General features: G+C 41.0%; 1 protein-coding gene across 2 annotated transcripts in view; it reads left to right on the top strand.

Annotated features, from left to right (window-relative positions):
* The first annotated feature begins 324 nt into the window (after positions 1 to 324).
* Positions 325 to 23,372, top strand: part of BTK (Bruton tyrosine kinase) — a 33,915-nt gene continuing 10,867 nt past the window's right edge. The window contains exons 1-7 of one of the 2 annotated variants that reach the window (XM_027534540.1): positions 325 to 457; positions 9,089 to 9,255; positions 9,815 to 9,913; positions 11,724 to 11,792; positions 13,242 to 13,323; positions 22,312 to 22,440; positions 22,758 to 22,825. In XM_027534540.1, coding sequence (XP_027390341.1) covers positions 9,115 to 9,255; positions 9,815 to 9,913; positions 11,724 to 11,792; positions 13,242 to 13,323; positions 22,312 to 22,440; positions 22,758 to 22,825 — 588 coding nt within the window. In that variant the 5' untranslated portion in view covers positions 325 to 457; positions 9,089 to 9,114. Of the gene's footprint in view, positions 458 to 7,110; positions 7,276 to 9,088; positions 9,256 to 9,814; positions 9,914 to 11,723; positions 11,793 to 13,241; positions 13,324 to 22,311; positions 22,441 to 22,757; positions 22,826 to 23,372 lie in introns of those variants that run through there. The other variant, XM_027534541.1, reaches the window with a different exon arrangement.

Here is a 23,372-nt window from a genome sequence, read left to right as displayed (position 1 = left end):
GACCATCCCAATGGTCCTTTAGTGATGTCGTCCCTTTACGTTGGGGAGGTTGGCCTGAGGACGCGTCTGCTTAACCCAGCCCGGTCTAGAGTCTCAGTGGCCCCAGTCAAGTAGAGAAGAGTTCTTTCAGAGCAGACTCAACTAGTACTGTCAGAGGTCCCAAGCAAATGAAGGGCGGGGACTGCTGGGGGGGTGGGTGGAATAAGGACAGCAGCAGGGAACCAGATACCATGCTGCTGAGAAGAAGAAAAAAAAAAAAAGACATTGGTTTAAGTCAGGAAACAAAAAAAGGGAACTGAGTGGCTGTGAAAGGGTGGGGTTTGCTCAGACTGTCCTTCCTCTCTGGACTGTAAGAATATGTCTCCAGGGCCAGTGTCTTCTGACATCGAGTCCCAACTTCCAAGTCCCGGCATCTCAATGCATCCGGGGAGCTGCCTGCATTAAAGTCAGAACTGAGGTGGGTCCGGGGCATGGCAAGGGCTGGACAGCAGCAGCAACTGCCTTTCCTAGGACCTTGAAGGTTAGGACCTTGAAGGTCAGAGAGAAAGCGTGGCTGGTGCCACGTAGTCTGAGGCCGGAGGAGGCTGATGGAGGCTGGGAGTGTCATAGCCCAAGGCCCTGGTAGTCCCTTCTGGTAATCAGAAAAGGCTGGAAGGGTCCTTTCTGGGGAGGTCATAGTTGGGTGGAGACAAGAAGAAAAAAAAGTGGCATGAGGTGACCATCTGAACAGGTAGCAGATGTTGGAAAGAGGCAACTCTGCACAATTTGGCAGAAAAGTAAGCTTTCATGCCCATGGCTAAATAAACCAGGATAAAAATAAACTGTTTGGGTAATATTGCCAGAAGACCCCAAATGGATCCTTGTGTCAATGAGACCTTTGGAAAAAGAAATTTTTAAGAGGCAGATTGTCTAAAAAAACTGGTCAAAACGCATATGCTTTTGAGCTCTGTAAGCTACAGACAGGGTCAACCAGAGTGGAAAGCCTCTGGCTGCACTGGGCCAGTATTGCTGGGATCAGAGCTGCCTTGTTGGAAGGACTGTGTGTGCCAACCTCGTGGTAACAGTGGGTAAGAGACTGGGCCAGAAGTCAGCCTCAGCCTCACGGCCCAGACAGTGTGGCCAACCCCTGAGGTCGCGGGGAAGCTTTTTCCTATTACCATTGCCTGCCATGTGCACGGCTCTCTTTATTTCTAGGCTCCATCATTTGCTTTTCTCCTTTCCTCTCCTCTCCATCTGTCTCCCCCTTCTCCTCCTCTTCCTCCTTCTCCTTTCTCTACCTGTATTCCCTCTTCTTTATCCCCTCCTTTATTTTGTTCATTACCAACCCGGAACAGAGTCAGTGCTTAATAAATTCGTGGGGGATCTCAGTGAATTCTTCTTGCCCCTTTCTTCCCCTGCTGTTTTCCCTTTGCCCTTTCCCCCTACTTGCCTAGTGCCTTCCCTATAGGATTGTCATGGGCAGTGTGTTATCCTATGTAAAGTAGTTAAAATGGGGCCCAGCAATAGTCAGTGGGCCTATCTCAGTGTTTGCTATTATTTGTATTCTGCCTGAGACCTGTCAGGGTCCCCAGAGGGCCTGCCTAGAACAAATACGTGGTGTCTAGAATAAAAGGGACGCTTGCTGGCCCTGACCAAGACATCCTTGGGTGAGTGTGGGACCTCCAAATGGAATTCCAGTCCAGTTTCCCGGTCACCCTGCTCTCCAAGCTCCAAGTCTCTGTCTCGTGTTGTTTGTTTCTGAAGGTAGGGCAGCAGCAAAGCCCAGAGGCAGGGCTCTGTACAGCTCAGGGGTTATCTTCTGTGCTATTAGTTACATGCTGCTTCTGCTCCTTCCCTCATTTTGCAAGCCAAGCCCCTGACCAAGGGTGCTACGGCCTCTTGGAGCCTCAATTATTTGATAAAAAATGTCACCTACCAAATAAGCCACAAGATGCAAATACCCTAAATAATCTAAAGCATTCTACTGAAATGGAATCCCTTAGCATTAGCCCTACTGGTCTATTCTGACCCCTTCAGACTACTTAAACTGTCTACTCGCTTTCAAGTCCAAATTCCTGTGGCTTATGGCTAGCGATGTGTTTGTTTAGAATCTTTTGTAAACTCCTCATGGTGAGAACTAGTGCAACTTTCCATCCACTTCTAGGGTCTGGGTGCAATTTAAAATTATCATCAGTATGATTTACTGTTTCCATTCGAGCAAATTTCCTATAGAGAGTTTCCTTTCAGCGGACTAGACCCATACCAGGAAGTGACTTAGGTATAAGGGGAAGACATGGCTTTTGAAAACCAGTCTGAATGTTCTCCAAAGAGTCATCAGACGCCTGCTGCTTTTTGCCCGTGGATGCCATGCCAATATCCGATGGCTAGGACCTGGGAATAAGAGTGACGTAGAATTTTCAGGGAGGCAGTGCTCAGTAAGAAGTTAGAGACAGACCTTGACCTAATTCACTCCAAAACTGCTGGGTTATGCAAATGAAGCCATCAGGGGGAGGGGGAGAGAGAAATGCTCTGAGGACCCTGAAACAAATGGGCCACGTGTGACTTTCGGTTTCTCTGGAGGTTCATGTGCACTGGCTGAGGGTGTTGGGAGAGCATTTGAAAAGCAAAAGCCTTAATCCCAGGCTTTCCACCTCCCTCTCTGTGAGCAATTACCACATGCCCTAGGGGTAACATCAGTTAGCTGAATTTCCAGGAGAAGCTATTCTGGCTGCCCTGCATCCCCAAAATGAAAATGAATTATAGTCTATGAACTCCTTCCTACAATTTATCTGTAATAGAAACAGAATAAAAAGAAACTGATTAGAAGTGGAGCAGAAAAGAGACAAAAGTATGGAAAAACAGGTTCTCCAAAACTGCTATTTGGAGTGGAAATCAGTTACAGTGTTTCTGGAAACTATTTTGTCAATATATTTCAAAATGTAAAAGGCACAAACTTTTTGACTCAGCATATGATGTTTATATAGAGATCCTAACAACATGGGAAAACATCTGGAATAATGTTAAACAAGAACTTTAGATATTTTGTGGACAACATATGTTGGGTGAATGGATGGATGGATGGATACTTAGGTAATGCTGCTGCTGCTGCTGCTTAGGTAATAAGTATCTAAGTATAAGGATAAGAAAAATAAGCAAACTATAAATATTAGGTGCAATATGATCTCAAATACAGTCAGAAAAACACAGAGAAAAACAATGGAAGGAAACATGCCTAAAGATTAATGTGTCTGGATAATGAGCTTGTAACTGGTGTTTCCTTTTTAATATCCCTGTACTTAAAACGTTTTCTGTAATGAACTTGTTTTACTGTGATATTGAGGGAAAAATAATATATTTAAACCAGGGAAAACAAAAGCTAAATTGAAAAAGAAGGCCAAAGGGTCACACAAATCCAGAGTGAAAGACGGACATGCTAGCAGTCACCCTCAGGGCAAAGGAGCAATGCTGAAAGGATCACCACCAACCTGTTGCTCAAGGTAAACTTGCAGATTGGTTATCTGGCTCTCCTTTCATCACTTGGCCGGAATCTATTGTGTCTAGTGCAGGGCAGAAGAGCTGACAGAGACCCAGAAGTGTCCAAAACCATAGAAGAAAATTGTACAATGTTAACAACATGAAATGCTGAAGAAGAACCAGAGTGCTGAGACCTCTTAGAAACGATTGCAGTAGATGAGAATTTCCTAGGTTAGCCAGCAGCCAGAAAACTGATTTTGCTGGAAGTCTTCATCAAAAATTTGGTCACCTGTAGCAATGACCCTGAAACATCATCAAATAATTAGCTTTCACTGGGACCTGAACAGACCTTCTTGAGGACTTAATAAGAGTAATTATGGCTCTTTGTTGCTATGGGTATGATATTTTAATGACAACTTCTCTTCTGGTTCCAAGATGGGGAAATTCTCAATCAAAATCTCAATCAAAACCTGAGAGATGCTTCTTGGACCTGAGAAGAGATTTTTAGTAGGCCTATCAGATATACTCTACTCTACTTAGAGGCCACTGATAATTCTACCAAATTTCATAGAAAACGCTCAGGAAGATTGAACTAAAAAAAGAACAAGGGATTACATGAAGTGCATAGTCCAACACACAAGCTGGACTGGGTTTGCCACTTTGGCTTAGTAACTGAGGATTCATTCTGAGAGTGGAAAACTATGACCACAGGTACAAGAATGTTCATGGTAGCATTCTTTATAATTGAAAACAAATAACCTAAGTATCCATCAATAGGAGAATGGATAAATGTGATGTATTCATCAAATAGAATACTTGATACATATCAAAATGAATTAAAATGTATGAACTAGAGCTGCCAAGGTAAAAAAAAAGTCATAAAATGTTACATTGAGAAAAAAAGCAAGTTGCTAAAGAGTATGTAACACATAAATTCAAATGTGAAACGTGTAAACCAATGCTAAATACCTCTTTTGCATACTTACTTAGTATTACCTATTACATAGTAATACCTACTATTACCTATTACATAGTAATAGTAATATTAGTAATAGTAATATTACCTACTATTACCTATTACATAGTAATAATATAAAAACATGCCTAGGAATGCTAATTGCTAAATTCCAGATATTAGTAGCCTGTAGGGAGGGAGGGGACTAAAACTGTGGACGAGCACACAAGGGAGTTTTGACTGTATGGATAGTACTCTAGTTCTTAAAAAAAAAACAGAAACAAAGTGGCACAATGTTAGGATTCTATTAAGCTAATGGTGAGCAAATGAGTGTAATGTTATTCTCTTTTCTTTCTGCCAAAATGAGTGTAATGTTATTCTCTTTTCTTTCTGCCTATTTGCAATATTTCATAATATAAAAGAAAGTACATTCAAACAAAGTTTTATATGCAGAGTAAGCAATAACAACCCTAGAACAAACAGTTGGTATTCCGCCTAAACTCTATGCTTTTATCCCTTTAACAATGAAAAATCCTGAAGGAAAAAACAGCTGGTGAATCTAAAAATCGACCAGTTAAACAAGATCTCCTTAGAGAGGATTTAAAGGAAAACGTAAGAAAACCCTGGTGGCACTGAGAAGAGTCCTCATGTGGGAAAAAGTACTGTCGTCAGTTAAATAGGACAGACCATCCTTTCATGTGTAGAGGAATATTGCAGAGGAAAGTGCCCCTGGATCCTGAATTCTTTTTTACTTATCCCCACACTTAGCACCATTTCCTCCTTTGTCTAATGTTCTTAGAAGATGGAGAGGGTTCTGTCACCACTGCTCTTTGATGATAGCCAAGGGCAGTGACCGGAGAAGGCAATGGCACCCCACTCCAGTACTTTTGCCTAGAAAATCCCATGGACGGAAGAGCCTGGTAGGCTGCAGTCCATGGGGTCGCTAGAGTCGGACACGACTGAGTGACTTCACTTTCACTTTTCACTTTCATGCACTGGAGAAGGAAATGGCAACCCACTCCAGTGTTTTTGCCTGGAGAATCCCAGGGACGGGGGAGCCTGGTTGGCTGCGGTGTACGGGGTCGCACAGAATTGGACAGGACTGAAGCGACGCAGCAGCAGCAGCAAGGGCAGTGACAGAGTGCTGAGGTGAATGACATCACACTTAACTAAAGGCAAAAAACAAAATTTCCTCTGGGAGGCAATGAGGTACAACAGAAACAGCAAGGGTGTGGAGTCACAAATAGATAGATCCAGGCAAGTCACATAACCTCCGTGAATCTTGCTTTCCTGTTTGTCATAACGAGTAAATGAAAGAATGTGTGCAAAATGTCTGATGATGGACAGCACTAAGAGAAGCAGGAGTTTCCTCCCATTCCCCTGGGGAGAAAAGGGAATGGCTAGAATCTTGCTGGGCAATTAAGTAATGCTTTAAAGGAGAAATAAACACAAAATGCAGCTTACTGGATATTTCTGTCTCAGTAGTTATTTGAACTATGACTGACTGTTTCTAACTAACATCTTCTAAGACCTTTCCTAATCATAGTCAGGCTGAGCCGTTTTCTGATTTTTGCTTTGATGTTGTCCCTAATAATCAGCAAAGATAGGAATCAAAGGTGGTTTACTTTACCAATTCTGCAAGTGCTATTTATATTAATTCCTTGGCATAGGGCGGTTTGTAAAATGGCTGAACTCTTACTACTAAGCATTCTCTTTTTGAATTCTACTGCTCCATAGGGCGGAGAAGGCAATGGCACCCCACTCCAGTACTCTTGCCTGGAAAATCCCATGGACGGAGGAGCCTGGTGGGCTGTAGTCCATGGGGTTGCTGAGGGTCAGACACAACTGAGCGACTTCACTTTCACTTTTCACTTTCATGCACTGGAGAAGGAAATGGTAGCCCACTCCAGTGTTCTTCCCTGGAGAATCCCAGGGACGGGGGAGCCTGGTGGGCTGTCGTCTATGGGGTCGCAGAGTCAGACACAACTGACACGACTTAGCAGCAGCAGCAGCAGCAGCTCCATAGAGAGACTAGAGGCTGTACAACATGGCCATGTGAAAATCCTGCATCTGTAGATTAATAAAGAGAATATCATAACACTGTAACTTTATGTTTTAAATAAGAGCCATGTGTGTCTATTCTTTTTTCTCCTCTTTCTTTTCCTATATGAAGTGTGTGTGTGTGTGTGTGTGTGTGTGTGTAACATTCATGTCACTTCCGTTTCCACCCCACCCCCACCACTTGAGTGAGGTGCAGGGTCAGCCCTCACTGTGCATCTTTTGTGGTCAATTGACTCTGTGGGCTGCTGAAATTGTTAGAAAAAAATTAGGACTTTCCATAATAAGTACTCAAAGAAGCTGCAACTATCCTCTAAAGCAAAGTGTCCATTACACACCAACCTTCAGGAAGATATAAAAGCAGATGCCTCTCCTTTCACCATTAATGGACCAGTGGTGACTAAGGAAGAGCTACCACATTGTCAAACCATGTGTGTCTTGAATGGATCACAAGGAATAGGGGGAAACAATCGAAGAGGGAGCAATCAGGTCGTGGAAATCCCAGCAGTCCTCCAGCTCAGTGATCTACAGGTAGAGGCCATTTCACTCCATGCTCAGAGGGGCGATGGCTAGTGAGAGGCTTACTTCCTCATACTTAGACCAGCTCTAAACCCTACCCCAACACAGATACTTGAAAGAGAGGAAGGCTTCCTCTTGTACAAACTGGATTTGTTCTGAAAAACAAAAAGAACAGAGGCAGCTTCCAGAAGGACCTGTCTTATGGGAAATAAGAGGAGAGGCCAAGGCTGAAGCAGATGCTGTGTCCGAGCAGGGAGTGTATTCACCAAGAGCTTGCAACAAACTTAAAGGTAAAATGAAGGGTGTGCTTTACTCAGCTAAAAGAGGAGCAGCTGGACGTGGTTTGTTCAGATGATCCAATTTACTGGTCATGTTACTTGATTTCTTTAGGGTATTACTTTCTTTTTTCTAAGTTGAATCTTTGGTTGTGAATAGGTACTTAATTGGGATTCACCATGGGAACAAACATGATATTAGTACAGGATCTCGATGAGTTGGTAGTACCTGAGAGCCGACCATTATTAGTTGGTTATCACTACTTCTGAGTAAATGAAAAATCTTAATGTTACAAGAAATCTCTTTGGGGATTGAGCTGGATCTGAAGGCTACAACTCTTATCAGTTTGTCAGTCCTGTGAGAGATGATTTAAACCTGGGAATCAGGGAAGAGAGCTGCGTGGCAAGGTGTAGGGAAAAGTGTACTCCTTGGCCCAATTTTCTCAAAAGATCATTTATAAAAAGTTGAACAAATCTATCACCAGAGAACAGTGGCATCCAGATGATGAACAAGTAGCAAAGTGATCATTCTGAACATCCCTGGTGTTCCTGTAATCTATTTTTGTCTCCTTAGTACAATAATAGAACTGTTTACACCACAAGAAAGAGCAAAATAATGGTGTGGATAGCCTCAGACTTCGATACAAACCATTCCCTTGCTTTCCTCGTGTGAGAAGTAACTTATGCTTGTCAAGTAGGAAAAAACTACTGACTTTATTCTGCCACCAAAAACATAAGGAATTTAGTTAAAACAAAACAAAATCTATCCCCTTCAGGAAAAGAGCTTACCTCCAACAAAACTGGATGGGGAAGGGGCTGATCATTTGGCGATTTTTTTTCAGAATTTTTTAGTGCTCTGTTTTTGTGTCAGTATTTATGTCTTCACTTTATCTTTCTAATGAAAGTTGTGGATTAGTATTACAAGATAGTGCATTTAAGTGAATAACTGTGTGTTTTGTTTGAATTTTTAAAAAAAAGCCAAGGATGAGTGTGTAACTTTCTTTGCCTTTGTATGTTTCAGTTACCCAAACTGAATCTTTCTGAATTATTGTTAAGTTTGGAGAGACTAAACAAGTTACTTTTCATAAATGATCAAAGACGGCATCTCTGAGTTGATGATCCTATCTGAAAGAATGAATCTAAGCAAAAAGGAAGGGAAAAGCAAAAACCAAGCAAAACAACTGCCTCTCAAAAATTGTTTTTCAATTTTAGAACAAAGCTCAGCCAGAGCTACAAAGGATGGGCAAAATCGGTTGGGTGGCAGTTAGTATATGTCCACAACTGCAGGTGCAGCCTCCATATCCTTATTAGACCCCTTGGTTACAGACCCCAGTGGGACAAGGTATGAAAAATTACACTCACTGTCTAGGAAACTGGGAACTGAAAGTCCAATATCTGCCTCAGTGGAGTTCTGGCACCTGCATTATACCTTCTGGGGATATTGGGGCCAACAGCTGCACCAAAACTTTTTATTGTTCACAGAGTCTGCACATTTAGTAAAAGGGTGGTTAGGGTAGAGTTGCTTCTAGACATTACCAAGCACACGGTACATGTCATTGATATCCAGAGCACTCCATTGACTTATGCAAGAACCCAGTTTATATGAACTCATGATGTAGAACCAATCACCCCAATTCAGTGTGCATCCATTATACCTGAAAACTGGCAGAAATGAGGGTTATGGAAGGAGGATGTCAAGGTAAGATGGTTCTTCGTTAGCTTTGAACATTTCTATTCTATTTGAAAGTAGGTGGCTAGGCTGAGGGGGAACCAGGAGGGATGAGGAGGATCAATGTGCTGGGTCCTCAAGAACTTTCATTATCAATAGCACCCAGTGAGCTGCAGAAAGAAGCGATGGCTACAGTGATACTGGAGAGCATCTTTCTGAAGCGATCCCAGCAGAAAAAGAAAACATCACCTTTAAATTTCAAGAAGCGCCTCTTTCTCTTAACCGTGCAAAAACTTTCCTACTATGAGTATGACTTTGAACGCGGGGTAAGTTTCTCTGCTGTGAAACCTGAGTTTTAAGGACTTGGCCTTAAATCTGCCGTGGTGAGGATGTAGATCCTTTTTGGTTGGAGTTGGGGGTGGAGCAGGATGGAAGGGACCTAAGTACACTTCAAACTCAGCAAAGTATTTCCTAACCCAGAACTGGGAAGTCATACTGGAACAAAAATTCAAAGGTGCTAAGAAGCTATCAGGGAAATCTTACCATGGATTTTCGAAGTTGGTGAGCACTCATTAAATGATTGTTGAGAATGAAATCCAAGAGTTGGAAATTGTTTCCTTATTTTTTTATGTTAAAAAAAAGCACACAAAGTCAACCACTCTTCTATAGTATTTGCTCTCCATCTGGTAGTCAAAAAAGATCAGGTTAATAGATCTGGAAGTTGTTTGGGTTTGGTTTGTCTGTTCATTTTTTCAAAATGACAGGTCCTGATACAGAGTGTGGGTGTCACCTCACTATGTTGAATGATGAAATAGCAAAATCTAATCATCTGGTTGCTTAATCGCTCTTAACCTTTCTCCATTTCTTCCTCATTCTCTTTATCAGAGAAGAGGCAGTAAGAAGGGTTCAATAGATGTTGAGAAGATCACCTGCGTTGAAACAGTGGTTCCTGAGAAAAATCCTCCCCCTGAAAGACAGATTCCGGTGAGAAGAGACCATTGTTAGAACCAGGCACAGGGGGTGGGGTAGAGTTCAGAAACTTGGAACACTTCAATTCTCTGTAAATAAACTGGTGATATTGTGCAGTGTGGGACACATAAAGGTCCCTTATACCAATATGCTCTTCACTCCACCACATATTGGTTATGCTGAGTCTCAACGTCTTTTTCCCCAGATGCAGAACAACTCACTTAACTGGAAAACTTATGACACCAGTTTTAAGATGATATCACATCAAGTGTTCAAGCTGATCAGAGATGATTGGTTTTACTCCCTCAGTCACCAGAATCAGATTTACAGACTTGAATTAGTCTGCAAGCCAGAACCCCAGGGCTCTGAGTCTTGAGATTCTCACTGCTTCTCTCATTTCCCTGAGGACATAAAATCTACTGGTTTCCTGATTTTTTAAATATGATTTTTTTCTGATGACAAGAGTAAATGCATGTTTATTACAGAAACTCTGCAAAATACAAAGAAAGCACATAAAGAAGATAAAATTATGCATAATCTCATTAGTCAGCTAAAACAAGTATTAACATGCTCATGTACGGACTTACTGATGTTTTTCTCCATTAACAACACATACACTCACACTAATATGTATGTTACATATTTAAAACACAGAATCATACTAAACACCTTGCTTTGCCATTTACATTTAAAATTTTCCCCAGGACAATAGGTAATCTTTAATAATATGATTTTAATGACTATATAGTGTTCCCTATCGTGGATATATTCTAATTTGTTCAACCAGTCTCCTATTACTAGACATTTAAATTGTTTCCAATTATTTTATATCAGAAATCATGTTGAGGGGAACATTCTTGCATACATCTTTATGTATCTTTGTTATTCTTTATAATGACTTCCTAGGAGTAATATTTTGTTCTTTTCTTAATGAAATCTGTACACTTTGGTTATTTTTATAGTTTTATTCTATTTTGTAGAAGTAGAATTTGAATATTATATATTCCCACAAGCTGAATATGAGAGTATCTATTCCTCTACATTCTTTTCAACACCAGATAATTTAAATATTTGCTAATTTGAAAGCCAAAAATGATTTAATTTTTAAATATTTAGTTGCTGACTTATTTTCTCATTTTTTTTGCTACTCAATTATACATCCACAGCTCATTTATACTTTTTTCCATTTGTGAATTGCCTGTTGAATTTTTGGCCCTTTTTTCTATTGAAATATTTACCTTATTCCTAGTACTTTTTAAGAGATCTAGATATATTAACTTTATATGTTGAAAATATTTTTCCAGTTTTTCATTTATCTTTGAATTTTTTTTAAACCATACTAGGTTTTAAAGTCTATGTCATCAAATTAGCTCATCCTCCTCTCAATGGTTCTAACTTTTAGCATTATATCAGAAAGGCCTTGCCTCTCACAAAATTATATAAATATTCACTTTTTTCTGTTATTCATAGTTTCATTTCTTTCATAAGCTCTTGAATCCATCGAGAATTTACTCTGGTGTATGGTGTGAAATAGCTACCTTAACTATTCTCCTACCTCTGCCAATATTAGTGGTTAAATGTTTGTCCCAGCATCATTTATTGAGTAACCTCCCTTTCCTCAGTAATTTGAGATTTTTTTGAATGAGGGTGTGCTGGATCCTATGGCTATGTGTCCCCACTGGAATATAGGAAGCCATCACTAAGGATTAGTATTGTCCATGCAGGATAGTCTTGTGGAACCACTGCAAAAGACTCCCAGTACCTAAGGAAATCCAGAAAAGAGTAATGCATCAACCAATAACTATGATTTTTTCTGTCATTGCAGAGAAGGGGAGAAGAGTCCAGTGAAACTGAGCAGATCTCAATTATTGAAAGGTTCCCTTACCCCTTCCAGGTGAGGTATTTTCTCTCATCAGCTCACAAGGGGACCTGTAATGTAATCATTAGGGATGGCATAGGCTGAGGGTGTTTGCTTTTCTATTTCCCAGTCAAACATAGTTTCTTTTACTCTTTACACCTCAAAGAGAATCCATAATGGCACTAATTCTATTATGGTGTGTCTTGTCTATGATAACTGTGTTGAGAAAGATGCTGTTTGTTGAGTGAGCATTTCACTTCCTTCTGGTTCTGCCTATCTATCTAATGGTGGTCATGTGGGTTGAAAAGACAGAAAAGGGGAGGGAAGGAGTAGTATTAGGAAGTTCAGTGTGGGGAAGCCTTATTAGATTTACATATAAACTTAAATTCTATTCAAGTCTGGGATAACTGAAGAGCCACATAGACATCTGTTTGACAGATGCAATGTAAGCCATCAGAGAGAGCAAGAGCTTCAGATTCAGTCAATCTCTGATTTGGTTTGCTTATGTCCTTAGAACTCTGTAGGCTTCATACCGTGAATAAAGCAGTCTCTGCAACAGTGAAAGCCAGAAAAGGAAGTGGAAAGTCTCAGGGGAGGGAGCTTTCTGTCATGGATTTATGAGCACAGCAAGACTAACAAGCAAAAAGAAAAAATGTAAAAGGATCTTGTTCATGTCCCTGACTATAACAAAGTTTACAAAACCTGTAAAGGGAGAGGTGTTTTAGACACAGTTTTTGCTACCATTGTTTTTCACTAAGTTGATGTTGTGACTGGCCTGGTGGATAATGGTAAATAGCAGATAATTCAAAATTAATTTACATTTGACTTTAGAACCTACCGTGACGTCTACTAAATCTGTGAGGGTTGAAACCATGTTTTATATGTTTTGTACATCTCCATAACACCTAGCACAAAGTCTTGTACATGTGTAGTGTTCAAAAACTACTGACTGATTTGATGATGATGCTTAATATACTTCACTCTTTTTGAAGTAGGTCTGTAATTCCAAACTTAGTTTATTTTGGCTAATATTGGCTAGGGGATGCCACTAGGCATTGGGGGGAAAATTAGCCATGAGTTAAAATTTTCCTCATATTGATGAAGTTTATAATTCATATGTACTAATCAAGATTTGTTATATAAATCATTACTTCAATTATCTTCTATACAAAGTTTAATAAGATCATAAAATATCTTTCATTGGATAAACACAAAGATTATGAACTAATTTTACACACAAATTGAAACACAATTCAGGAGGACCTAGGAGAACTCACAAAGCTAAGAGTTTCTTAATCCTACATCCTTGGATATGAATTGTTCAGGAATTCTTCGCATGACACCAGCCCCACTGCTCACTGAAGATCCTGCCTTTTTGTATTCTACTGTCATTATACAAAGTTGTAGCTTAAGATTAGTTCCTTCAAGGTCTTAATTTTTTTTTCTAACTCCTAACTGCTGAAGTCTGTGTGTCCATTGCCCCAGGTTGTATATGATGAAGGGCCTCTCTATGTCTTCTCCCCAACCGAAGAACTAAGGAAGCGTTGGATTCACCAGCTCAAAAATGGTGAGAATTACTTGGAAAATAAACTAGTTTCCAAAGGAAGGGAGGGAGGGAGGAAGGAAAGAGAGAAATTGAGAGAGAGGGAGAAAAAGATAGAGAAAGAAAGAAGGAAAGAAAATGGGGACAGGGAGGAAAGGAGAGAGGGAGAAGGAGAGAAGAAAAAAGAAGGGATGCAAGAAGGGAGGTGAAAAAAGAAAGGGGGGAAAGGGAAGGAGGGAGAGAATGAGAAAGGAGAAGGGGGGCAAGAAATATTTCATTTTCTTCAATATTAGTGATACAACTGACAATAGTATTCCTCCATATTTGATGAAAGATCAGGTGCTAGACTAAGAGTTTCAACTCAGTTCTACCACTGTCTCTTTAATGCAATTCTGTAATTATAGGCTCCTCCATTTCCCTACTTATAAAAAGGTCCCATTCTTTACACCAATTTACAATAGTGGTGTGGTATGGCACTCAATGGTTATTTCAATATTTTGAATCATAGATATGAAATATCTGGTTCCCAAAAAATTAATATATGATAGTGAGAGTGCTTAGGGTCAGAGTAAAGACCCTGGTTCCAAGTCTTCTTCTACCACTGATAAGCTGAGTGACCTCTGGTAAGTAGGCCAATAAGCTTCTTTGAGGTTCAAGTTCTTTTTCTGAAAGAGAAAAATGATGATAATGATGATGATGATGATGATAATGATGATGATGTTAATAATGATGATGATAATAATGATGATAATAATAATGATGTCCATGGTACCTTCCTCTGGGAGGTAATGTATGTGAAAGCACACGGCAACTGTAAAGCACTGTACAAGAAAGCACTGTACATCTTTTCATTGTTGGTAAATATTTTCCAAAGAGCTATTTTCTGTTCCTTGCTTTGTGAGGACCTCAATTAAACATAGTTCAGTTTTTCACATAGACCATATAGTGTGCTCAAATAAACTCGACTGTAAATGCTTACAGTACAGGATGCATGCACACATATTTGTGTGTATATATAGCCACATGTCAAGTGACTGAGAGATTAACTGGTTGAGTTGACATCAGGAAAGGCTGCCTAGAGAAACAGGAAGGATGGCAGACTGATAACAGCATGGTTCGGTTATTGCATGACAGCCCTTTGTCTTAATAAACATGTAGATTCTGATATTTGGTGGTTGACTACACCAGCTTTGTTCAGTCCCTTGAATGCAAGTCTGATTGGCCAATACAAAAATCATCAGATCTTTCGAGCCAAAAGAGGAGAAAGAAACAGAGGGGTCATTTACTTTGTTCTTTTTGTGTGCCAGACACTAAGCTAGATATCTTGTAATCATTATCTCATTTAATTCTCACAGCAACCTTGGGCTAAAAACAACTAACACCTAATGAGCATTAACTCTGTACCAGGCTCTATGCCAAGTGCTTCAAACATACTAGCACATTTAATCCTGTCAATAAGCTTATTTAGTATGTATTATACCCCTAATTACAGATGAGGGAACTGAGCTCTAAGAGGTTAAGTAAGTTGCTCAAGGGCACATAGCTAGTGAGTGGAGCCTGGGTTCTTACTACATCCCTAAGTCTGTTTGACGCTAAAGCCTAAATTCATTGCAGAGTTTTGTGCTGCCTGGTTCTCAAGCCCAGAAATTGCACCTGTAATTGGCTGCAAGATATTTTAAGAGTAAGGCCATGTGGACATTACAAATAGGCAATATCTTGCACCACGTAGTTCAGTTCCTGGCATGTTTTGAAGAGGTCACCTTTAGCCTTGAGGGTACAAAATGTGCAAACACTTCAGTAATGCTTATTATGATCCAAGATCTTAAGTCCTTTATGTACGTTAACTGATTTCTTCTTCCTATCAGCTACATGAGGCAGTTAATTTCACCATCCTCATTTTGGAGACCAAAAAAAAAACCAGAGGTGTAGGATGTTAAGTAACTGGCCCAAAGGCACTCAGTTAGTAAGTGGCATGGTCAGGCTTTGAACTCAAGCTCCAAAGTCTGTGCTCTAAACCAAGATGCCACCTCCAAGGCAGAGAAATACACGCAGAGGCTGAGCTGGAGTTCCAAAGGGCATATATATTTGTACTTCTTTGGTTCTCTCCACAGTACCTTATACATCGCCTTGCACACAGAAGGCGGCCAACGAATAGATGTGTTAAATGATTTTTCTGCAGAACAACCACCACCAACTTGGAATCCACACTGATGGGCAGCTAGGATTTAGTTTGGATATAGGGGAAGGTGGGACATACTAGATGAGCGAGAACCAAAAGGGAAAAAATGTGGTATGTATAAGTTAGTAATTCCTTTAACACTTCAAACACCAATTTCAAAACCAGTTGTAGGTTAGCTCAAAAATATATAGAGTGCCCACTATATTCAATTTATGAGTAATGACTGAGGATAAGACTATTCAACATGTAAATTTGTTTTATTGACTCTCATATTAACCTTACTATGTTGATTATGCCCTGCTATTAAAGTTTCATAGGTAAGTAAAATTCCAACAGTAAAAACAAAACCAAAACAAACAGAAACCACTACTACTTCAGTTGGTTCATTGGTTCAATTTTGCCTCCTCTTCCCTTGTGTTTTACTGAAAGCATTTTTTTTTTCATTTACTCCAGAATCTACTTGGGCTGACAAGCCCCAAAGTAGCTGCCTTGCAACAAACACCACAGTTGTTGGGAGATTTAGATGCAAATCCTAAAGATCTCAGAATAGCCCCAGATGCTGGCAATGCCAATAATGAGATACTCTGGAAACTGTAAAATCCCACTGTAGTGATGTTATCCCACTCTGGAGTAAAATGCACCAATTGCAAATCACTAACATGAGAAGGGAGCCTCATGGTATACAGGCTACCTCTGTAGCAGTATTGGCTGTGAAGAGGCACGAGGGAGCCTTCTGAGGTACTGGATCTGAGTGGTGGTTAAATGGTTTTACACAAATGTGGCTAGCTGGATACCTCAGATTGCATGTTTTATTATATATTAGCTATACCTCAATTTATATATTTATATGTAAGCTATACTTCAAGGGCTTCCCTGGTGGCTCGGATGGTTAAAAAAAAAAAAAAAAACTGCCTGCAGTGCAGGAGACCTGGGTTCTACCTCTGGGTTGGGAAGATCCCCTGGAGAAGGAAATGGCAACCCACTCCAGTATCTTGCCTGGAAAATCCCATGGACAGAGAAGCCTGGCAGACTACATGGAGTTGCAAAGAGTTGGACATGACTGAGTGACTAACACATTCACATTCATACCTCAATTTAAAAAGTAGGATGCCAGGTATCTCATATTGAACTGCCATCTCTTTTCAGTGGTACTTTTCATGCAAACCTTGTATCCTTGAGCCCTGAGCTCTCTCCTTCCATTTCCTTGAACATGGCAGTGGACACTTCAGTATTACAGCACCACAGATACTTGTCTTCATTTGGTCAAGCTCAATAGAGCCTATCCTAACTGTAGCTTCAAAAATGAGCAAAAGACCTGACCTCACCAAAACGAATGAGTGACATTTGTGAAACTCCAATGATGTATACGGAGGGTAATCAATCACTTATGCCCCAAACAGAATTTGAGCCATTATCCTGATAAAAATGGATATGAGAGATCAGTCCATGATATACTTGGAATGTGCATCAACCATTAGTGTTTCCTGGCTCCATGCACTGGTGAAGTAAGCAGTTTTCTCCTAGTTCTCCCACTTGGATGCTGTCATAATCAGCTTGGGATGCCACAACAAAATATCATAGATCAAGTGACTTAAACAACAAACATTTATTTCTCGCAGTTTTGGAAGCTGGGGAGTCCAAGACCAAGGTGTTGGCCAGTTTGGTTGCTGGTGAGAACTTTCTACCTGGCTTGCTGACTGGTCACTTTTCTCACTGGTTCTCATATGGCAGATAGAAAGAATTTCTCTCCAGTCTCTTCTTATAAGGGTACTAATCTCATCTTGGTGGCTCAGATGGTAAAGTGTCTGCCTGCAATGCGGGAGACCCAGATTCGATCCCTGGGTCGAGAAGATCCTCTGGAGAAGGAAATGGCAACCCACTCCAGTATTCTTGCCTGGAAAATCCCATGGATGGAGCCTGGTAAGCTACAGTCCATGAGGTTGCAAAGAGTTGGACATGACTGAGTGACTTCACTTCTTTAGTTCACTTCAATCTCATCTTGAGGTTCCACTCTCATGACCTGAGTACGTTCCTAAGGCCACATCTCCTAATATCACATGGGGGGCATCATTATATGAATTTCAGTTCAGTTCAGTTCAGTCGCTCAGTCGTGTCCAACTCTTTGTGACCCCATGAATCGCAGCATGCCAGGCCTCCCTGTCCCTCACCAACTCCCGGAGTTCACTCAGACTCATGTCCATCGAGTCAGTGATGCCATCCAGCCATCTCATCCTCTGTCGTCCCCTTCTCCTCCTGCCCCCAATCCCTCCCAGCATCAGAGTCTTTTCCAATGAGTCAACTCTTTGCATGAGGTGGCCAAAGTACTGGAGTTTCAGCTTTAGCATCATTCCTTCCAAAGAAATCCCAGGGCTGATCTCCTTCAGAAGGACTGGTTGGATCTCCTTGAAGTCCAAGGGACTCTCAAGAGTCTTCTCCAACACCACAGTTCAAAATCAGCAATTCTTCAGTGCTCAGCCTTCTTCACAGTCCAACTCTCACATCCATACATGACCACTGGAAAAACCACAGCCTTGACTAGACAGACCTTTGTTGGCAAAGTAATGTCTCTGCTTTTGAATATGCTACCTAGGTTGGTCATAATTTTTCTTCCAAGGAGTAAGCATCTTTTAGTTTCATGGCTGCAGTCACCATCTGCGGTGATTTTGGAGCCCCCAAAAATAAAGTCTGCCACTGTTTCCACTGTTTCACCATCTATTGCCCATGAAGTGACAGGACCAGATGCCATGATCTTCGTTTTCTGAATGTTGAGCTTTAAGCCAACTTTTTCACTCTCCACTTTCACTTTCATCAAGGGGCTTTTTCGTTCCTCTTCACTTTCTGCCATAAGGGTGGTGTCATCTGCATATCTGAGGTTACTGATATTTCTCCCGGCAATCTTGATTCCAGCCTGTGTTTCTTCCAGTCCAGTGTTTCTCATAATGTACTCTGCATATAAGTTAAATAAGCAGGGTGACAATATATGAATTCAGGGGGACACAAACATTCAGTTTGTAACAGACACTGCCTTTGCAATTCTAAGTAGTTGGAAATACAAGCTCTGCATTAACCAACAGAAGAAGAGTGTCATCTTCAAGGGACCTCTTAATTATTTGGAAATGTAGGGTGGGTTCTTAATGACTGTGCTGGAGGTAGGGGGGTAGGAAGTCCTATAGCCTCTCATTAGCATATTAGGATAGCTTAATTTATCAGAGCAGCTAGTTGTTGATTAAGAATTTTGAAATGTCTACTGGTGCCGAAGCCTGCACCCAAGGTTCTTCAAATCCCTCAGTGATGGGCGTGGCACAAGGGAAGGGTGGGGCGGGCAGAGGGTAGGAGTAATCAGTTCTAGCTAGGAAGAGTATCTGAAACATTGTTCAGAATTGCTAGAGTTCAGTTCAGTTCAGTTTCTCAGTTGTGTCCAACTCTTTGCAACCCCATGGACTGCAGCACACCCAGCCTCCCTGTCCATCACCAACTCCTGAAATTTACTCAAACTCATGCCCATTGAGTCGGTGATGCCATCCAGCCATCTCATCCTCTGTTGTCCCCTTCTCCTCCCGCCTTCAATCTTTCCCAGCATCAGGGTTTTTTCAAATGAGTCAGCTCTTCGCATCAAGTGGCCAAAGTATTGGAGTTTCAGCTTCAACATCAGTCCTTCCAGTGAATATTCAGGACTGATTTCCTTTAGGATGGACTAGTTGATCTCCCTGCAGTCCAAGGGACTCTCAAGAGTCTTCTCCAACACCACAGTTCAAAAGCATCAATTCTTCGGCACTCAGCTTTCTTTACAGTGCAACTCTCACATCCATACATGACTACTGGAAAAACCATAACCTTGACTAGACAGACATTTGTTGACAAAGTAATGTCTCTGCTTTTTAATATGCTGTATAGTTGGTCATAGCTTTTCTTTCAAGGAGCAAGTGTCTTTTAATTTCATGGCTGCAATCACAATCTGCAGTGATTTTGGAGCCCCGAAAAATAAAGTCTGCCACTGTTTCCACTGTTTCCCCATCTATTTGCCATGAAGTGATGGGACCAGATGCCATGATCTTCGTTTTCTGAATGTTGAGCTTTAAGCCAACTTTCTCTTTCACTTTCATCAAGAGGCTCTTTAGTTCTTCTTCACTTTCTGCCATAAAGATGGTGTCATCTGCATATCTGAGGTTGTTGACATTTCTCTTAGCAATCTTGATTCTAGCTTGTGCTTCATTCAGCCCGGCATTTCACATGATGTACTCTGCATATAAGTTAAATAAGTATGGTGACAGTATACAGCCTTGACGTACTCCTTTTCCTATTTGGAACCAGTCTGTTGTTCCACGTCCAGTTCTAACTGTTGCTTCCTGACATGAATTCAGATTTCTCAAGAGGCAGGTCAGGTGATCTGGTATTCCCATCTCTTTCAGAATTTTCCACAGTTTATTGTGATCCATACAGTCAAAGGCATTGGCATAGTCAATAAAGCAGAAATAGATGTTTTTCTGGAACTCTCTTGCTTTTTCGATCATCCAAAATGATGATGTTGGATGTTGGCAATTTGATCTCTTGTTCCTCTGCCTTTTGTAAAACCAGCTTGGACATCTGGAAGTTCACGGTTCACGTATTGCTGAAGCCTAGCTTGGAGAAGTTTGAGCATTACTTTACTAGCATGGGAGATGAGTGCAATTGTGCAGTAGTTTGAGCATTCTTTGGCATTGCCTTTCTTTGGGATTGGAATGAAAACTGACCTTTTCCAGTCCTGTGGCCACTGCTGAGTTTTGCAAATTTGTTGGCATATTGAGTGCAGCACTTTCACAGCATCATCTTTTAGGATTTGAAATAGCTCAACTGGAATTCCATCACCTCCACTAGCTTTGTTCGGAGTGATGCTTCCTAAGGCCCATTTCACTTCACATTCCAGGATGTCTGGCTCTAGGTGAGTGATCACACCATTGTGATTATCTGGGTCATGAAGATCTTTTTTGTACAGTTTTTCTGTGTATTCTTGCCACCTCTTCTTAATATCTTCTGCTTCTGTTAGGTTCCTACCATTTCTGTCCTTTATTGTGCCCATCTTTGCATGAAATGTTCCCTTGGTATCTCTAATTTTCTTGACAAGAGCTCTAGTCTTTCCCCTTCTATTGTTATCCTCTATTTCCTTGCACTGATCACTGAGGAAGGCTTTCTGATCTCTCCTTGCTATTCTTTGAAACTCTTCATTCAAATGGGTATATCTTTCCTTTTCTCCTTTGCTTTTTGCTTCTCTTCTTTTCACAGCTATTTGTAAGGCCTCCTCAGACAGCCATTTCGCTTTTTTTTGCATTTCTTTTTCTTGGGGGATGGTCTTGCTCCCTGCCTCCTGTACAATGTCACGAACCTCTGTCTGTAGTTCATCAGGTATTCTGTCTATCAGATCTAGGCCCTTAAATCTATTTCTCACTTTCACTGTATAATCATTAGAGATTTGATTTAAGTCATACCTGAATGGTCTAGTGGTTTTCCCTGCTTTCTTCAATTTAAGTCTGAATTTGGCAATAAAGATAATAGAAGGCCTACAGACTTTTGGTTGGCTTTATTATTGTTTTAAAATCCTCTACAGACAATGTAGCCCCTTTTAGCTTGCACTCCATCTGATCAGCTCCCAGCACTTTGCATTTGGTGCAATGGTGAAGGGATATGCTGAAAAAGTGAGGGGTGAGTGTGTGGGCAGGAGATACTGGTTAGAAGTCTTCAAATCCATGTTTAGAAAAGCATCAAGATGGCACTTTAAAAAAAAGAGAGACAGCACTTTTTCTTCATTTGCCTGTAAAATGCACCTGGCCACCAGTAGCTTCTAGGCCTCCTCCAAAGTCTTGAATGAGTAGAGTGTGGCTAGCAAGCTCTTAAGGACTTAAGGTGATCTCTACAAAGGAAGGTTTTATTTTGTTTTTATTTTTATCTTTTAAAAAAAGTTATGCAGGGCTTCTTTTTAGCATCAAATGCTGAAATGAGTATGTCCTCAAATATGCATATTCTTAGGCTAGCCTAGATCTTTGGCCCAAGGCTAGCTATTGTCAGTTATTTCCTTTGCCTTTGCTTCTCTGTCACCTGGCAACAGGATCCCAGGATGACTTGTCTAATCAACTTCTGGTTAAAATTCTTGCAATACCACAGTATTAAAAACTATAAAATGAATTCCTCTTATCTGAAACCCACCCTGTTGTCTTTTCTGAGAGATCTTTTGGGCCTCACAAACCTGTGAGGGAAATAGAACTGCTGTGTTTGTCTCCCTCAAGGAACTCAACCCACCTCAGTGGCCCTAGGAAGACTGAACTATGTTTATTCTAGAGACAAAATCACCTTCCTTTGATCCTGAGCTGTGTTCTGTTGACTGTTTTCTGAACACAGAAAGTACGAGGCAGGAGTTTTCACCAAGATAAATAGCTCTCAAAGAGCACTCCAGAAGCTGAGGCATTGGTATATTGAGAGCTGGAGTGAGAGCTGGCTTGTCACATTGTTTCCCTTTTCTGGGAAAGACCACCAGAGTCAACACCTGCTTTACAGGAAGATTGTAATGGCTGCCGGGAAACCATAGATAACATATTTTTGTTCTGGGCCTCTGGAGACATCAGATATTCTTATCGCTTTAGTCACTGGTTGGGAGATAGTCATCGTAACAGAACCACTGAAGAGAATGACACAGAAACTCTCCACGTGAGCCAACTGGTCCTGTGTTTGCTTCCCTTCAGGGTGGCTGAGGACGGGGCAGTTGTCTGAAGCTCATCACTATACTCAAAGAGGAAAACATGCCTATGGTAGCTTCTCCCACAAGTCAAATGTCACCTCTCTCTCTCTCTTTTCTCCTCTTACAGTAATCCGGTACAACAGTGATCTGGTACAGAAATACCACCCTTGCTTCTGGATTGACGGGCAGTATCTCTGCTGCTCTCAGACAGCCAAAAATGCTATGGGCTGCCAAATTTTGGAGAACAGAAATGGAAGTAAGAGATCTGATCAGTATAATCTCTCCCTCCTTTGACCATATCCATCACTTTCTCAGGGTTCTAGCAAACCCAGGTTTGTACATTTTGGCCAGTGTACAAAGGAGTCTGGGAGAGGGGATGGGTGGGAATCAAAATCCAGCTGATGCTCTGTTCTTTCTAGCTGGGAAAACTGGCACTGGGCTGTAGCCATCAAGACTTTTCATAACTTATGTGAAGGCACCAAATACAAGAGTAAAGTTCCTGACCAAACCTGTCCCTGGGCCCTTCCCATATATGCACTCTGTAGCTATTATCACTGGTTTCTTACTTTGCAGGCTTAAAACCTGGGAGTTCTCACCGCAAGACAAAAAAGCCTCTTCCTCCCACACCTGAGGAGGACCAGGTATACAGGGAAATTGGGTGCTGCTTCAATGGAAACTTAGTCACACCCAGAAAACAGACCAGAGTCTTAGAATTCTCCCTGGGATATGGCAGTGTAAACTGGTATTCTTCTTGAGATAGGGGATTTGGCCTTCTAAGTAGGACTTCCTCTTCGGTGGAGAGACAGAGGCTTATTAGGAAGCTCTTGGCAACCATTTAATCAAATCACTTGTTTAGAACAAAACAAAGCCTGATTTTTTTAAATGAAAAATATTTTCAAACATAAAATTGAAAATTTTTAACAGTGAATGCCCCCCAAAAAAACTGAATGCCCATATACCCAATATCTTGATTTTACCACTAATATATTACTTTAAAACTTGATTTTGAGTGTTACTTTTGGAGGTCTAGAAAGGCTTTTCTCATATATTGTAGGTAAGCAAGGCAGGAATTCTCATTATGTTCATTTTACAAACAAAGAAAAGAAGATTCAGAACCACTTAGTGGGTCCATGTACTAGTTTAGTGCTAGTTTTCCAGATGGTGGCTGTACACGGTTTTTGCCCAAGA

This window comes from Bos indicus x Bos taurus, chromosome X (assembly GCF_003369695.1).
Source record: "Bos indicus x Bos taurus breed Angus x Brahman F1 hybrid chromosome X, Bos_hybrid_MaternalHap_v2.0, whole genome shotgun sequence".
In the NCBI taxonomy this organism is placed as follows: Eukaryota; Metazoa; Chordata; class Mammalia; order Artiodactyla; family Bovidae; genus Bos; species Bos indicus x Bos taurus.
This window is presented reverse-complemented; position numbering and strand designations above follow the sequence as displayed.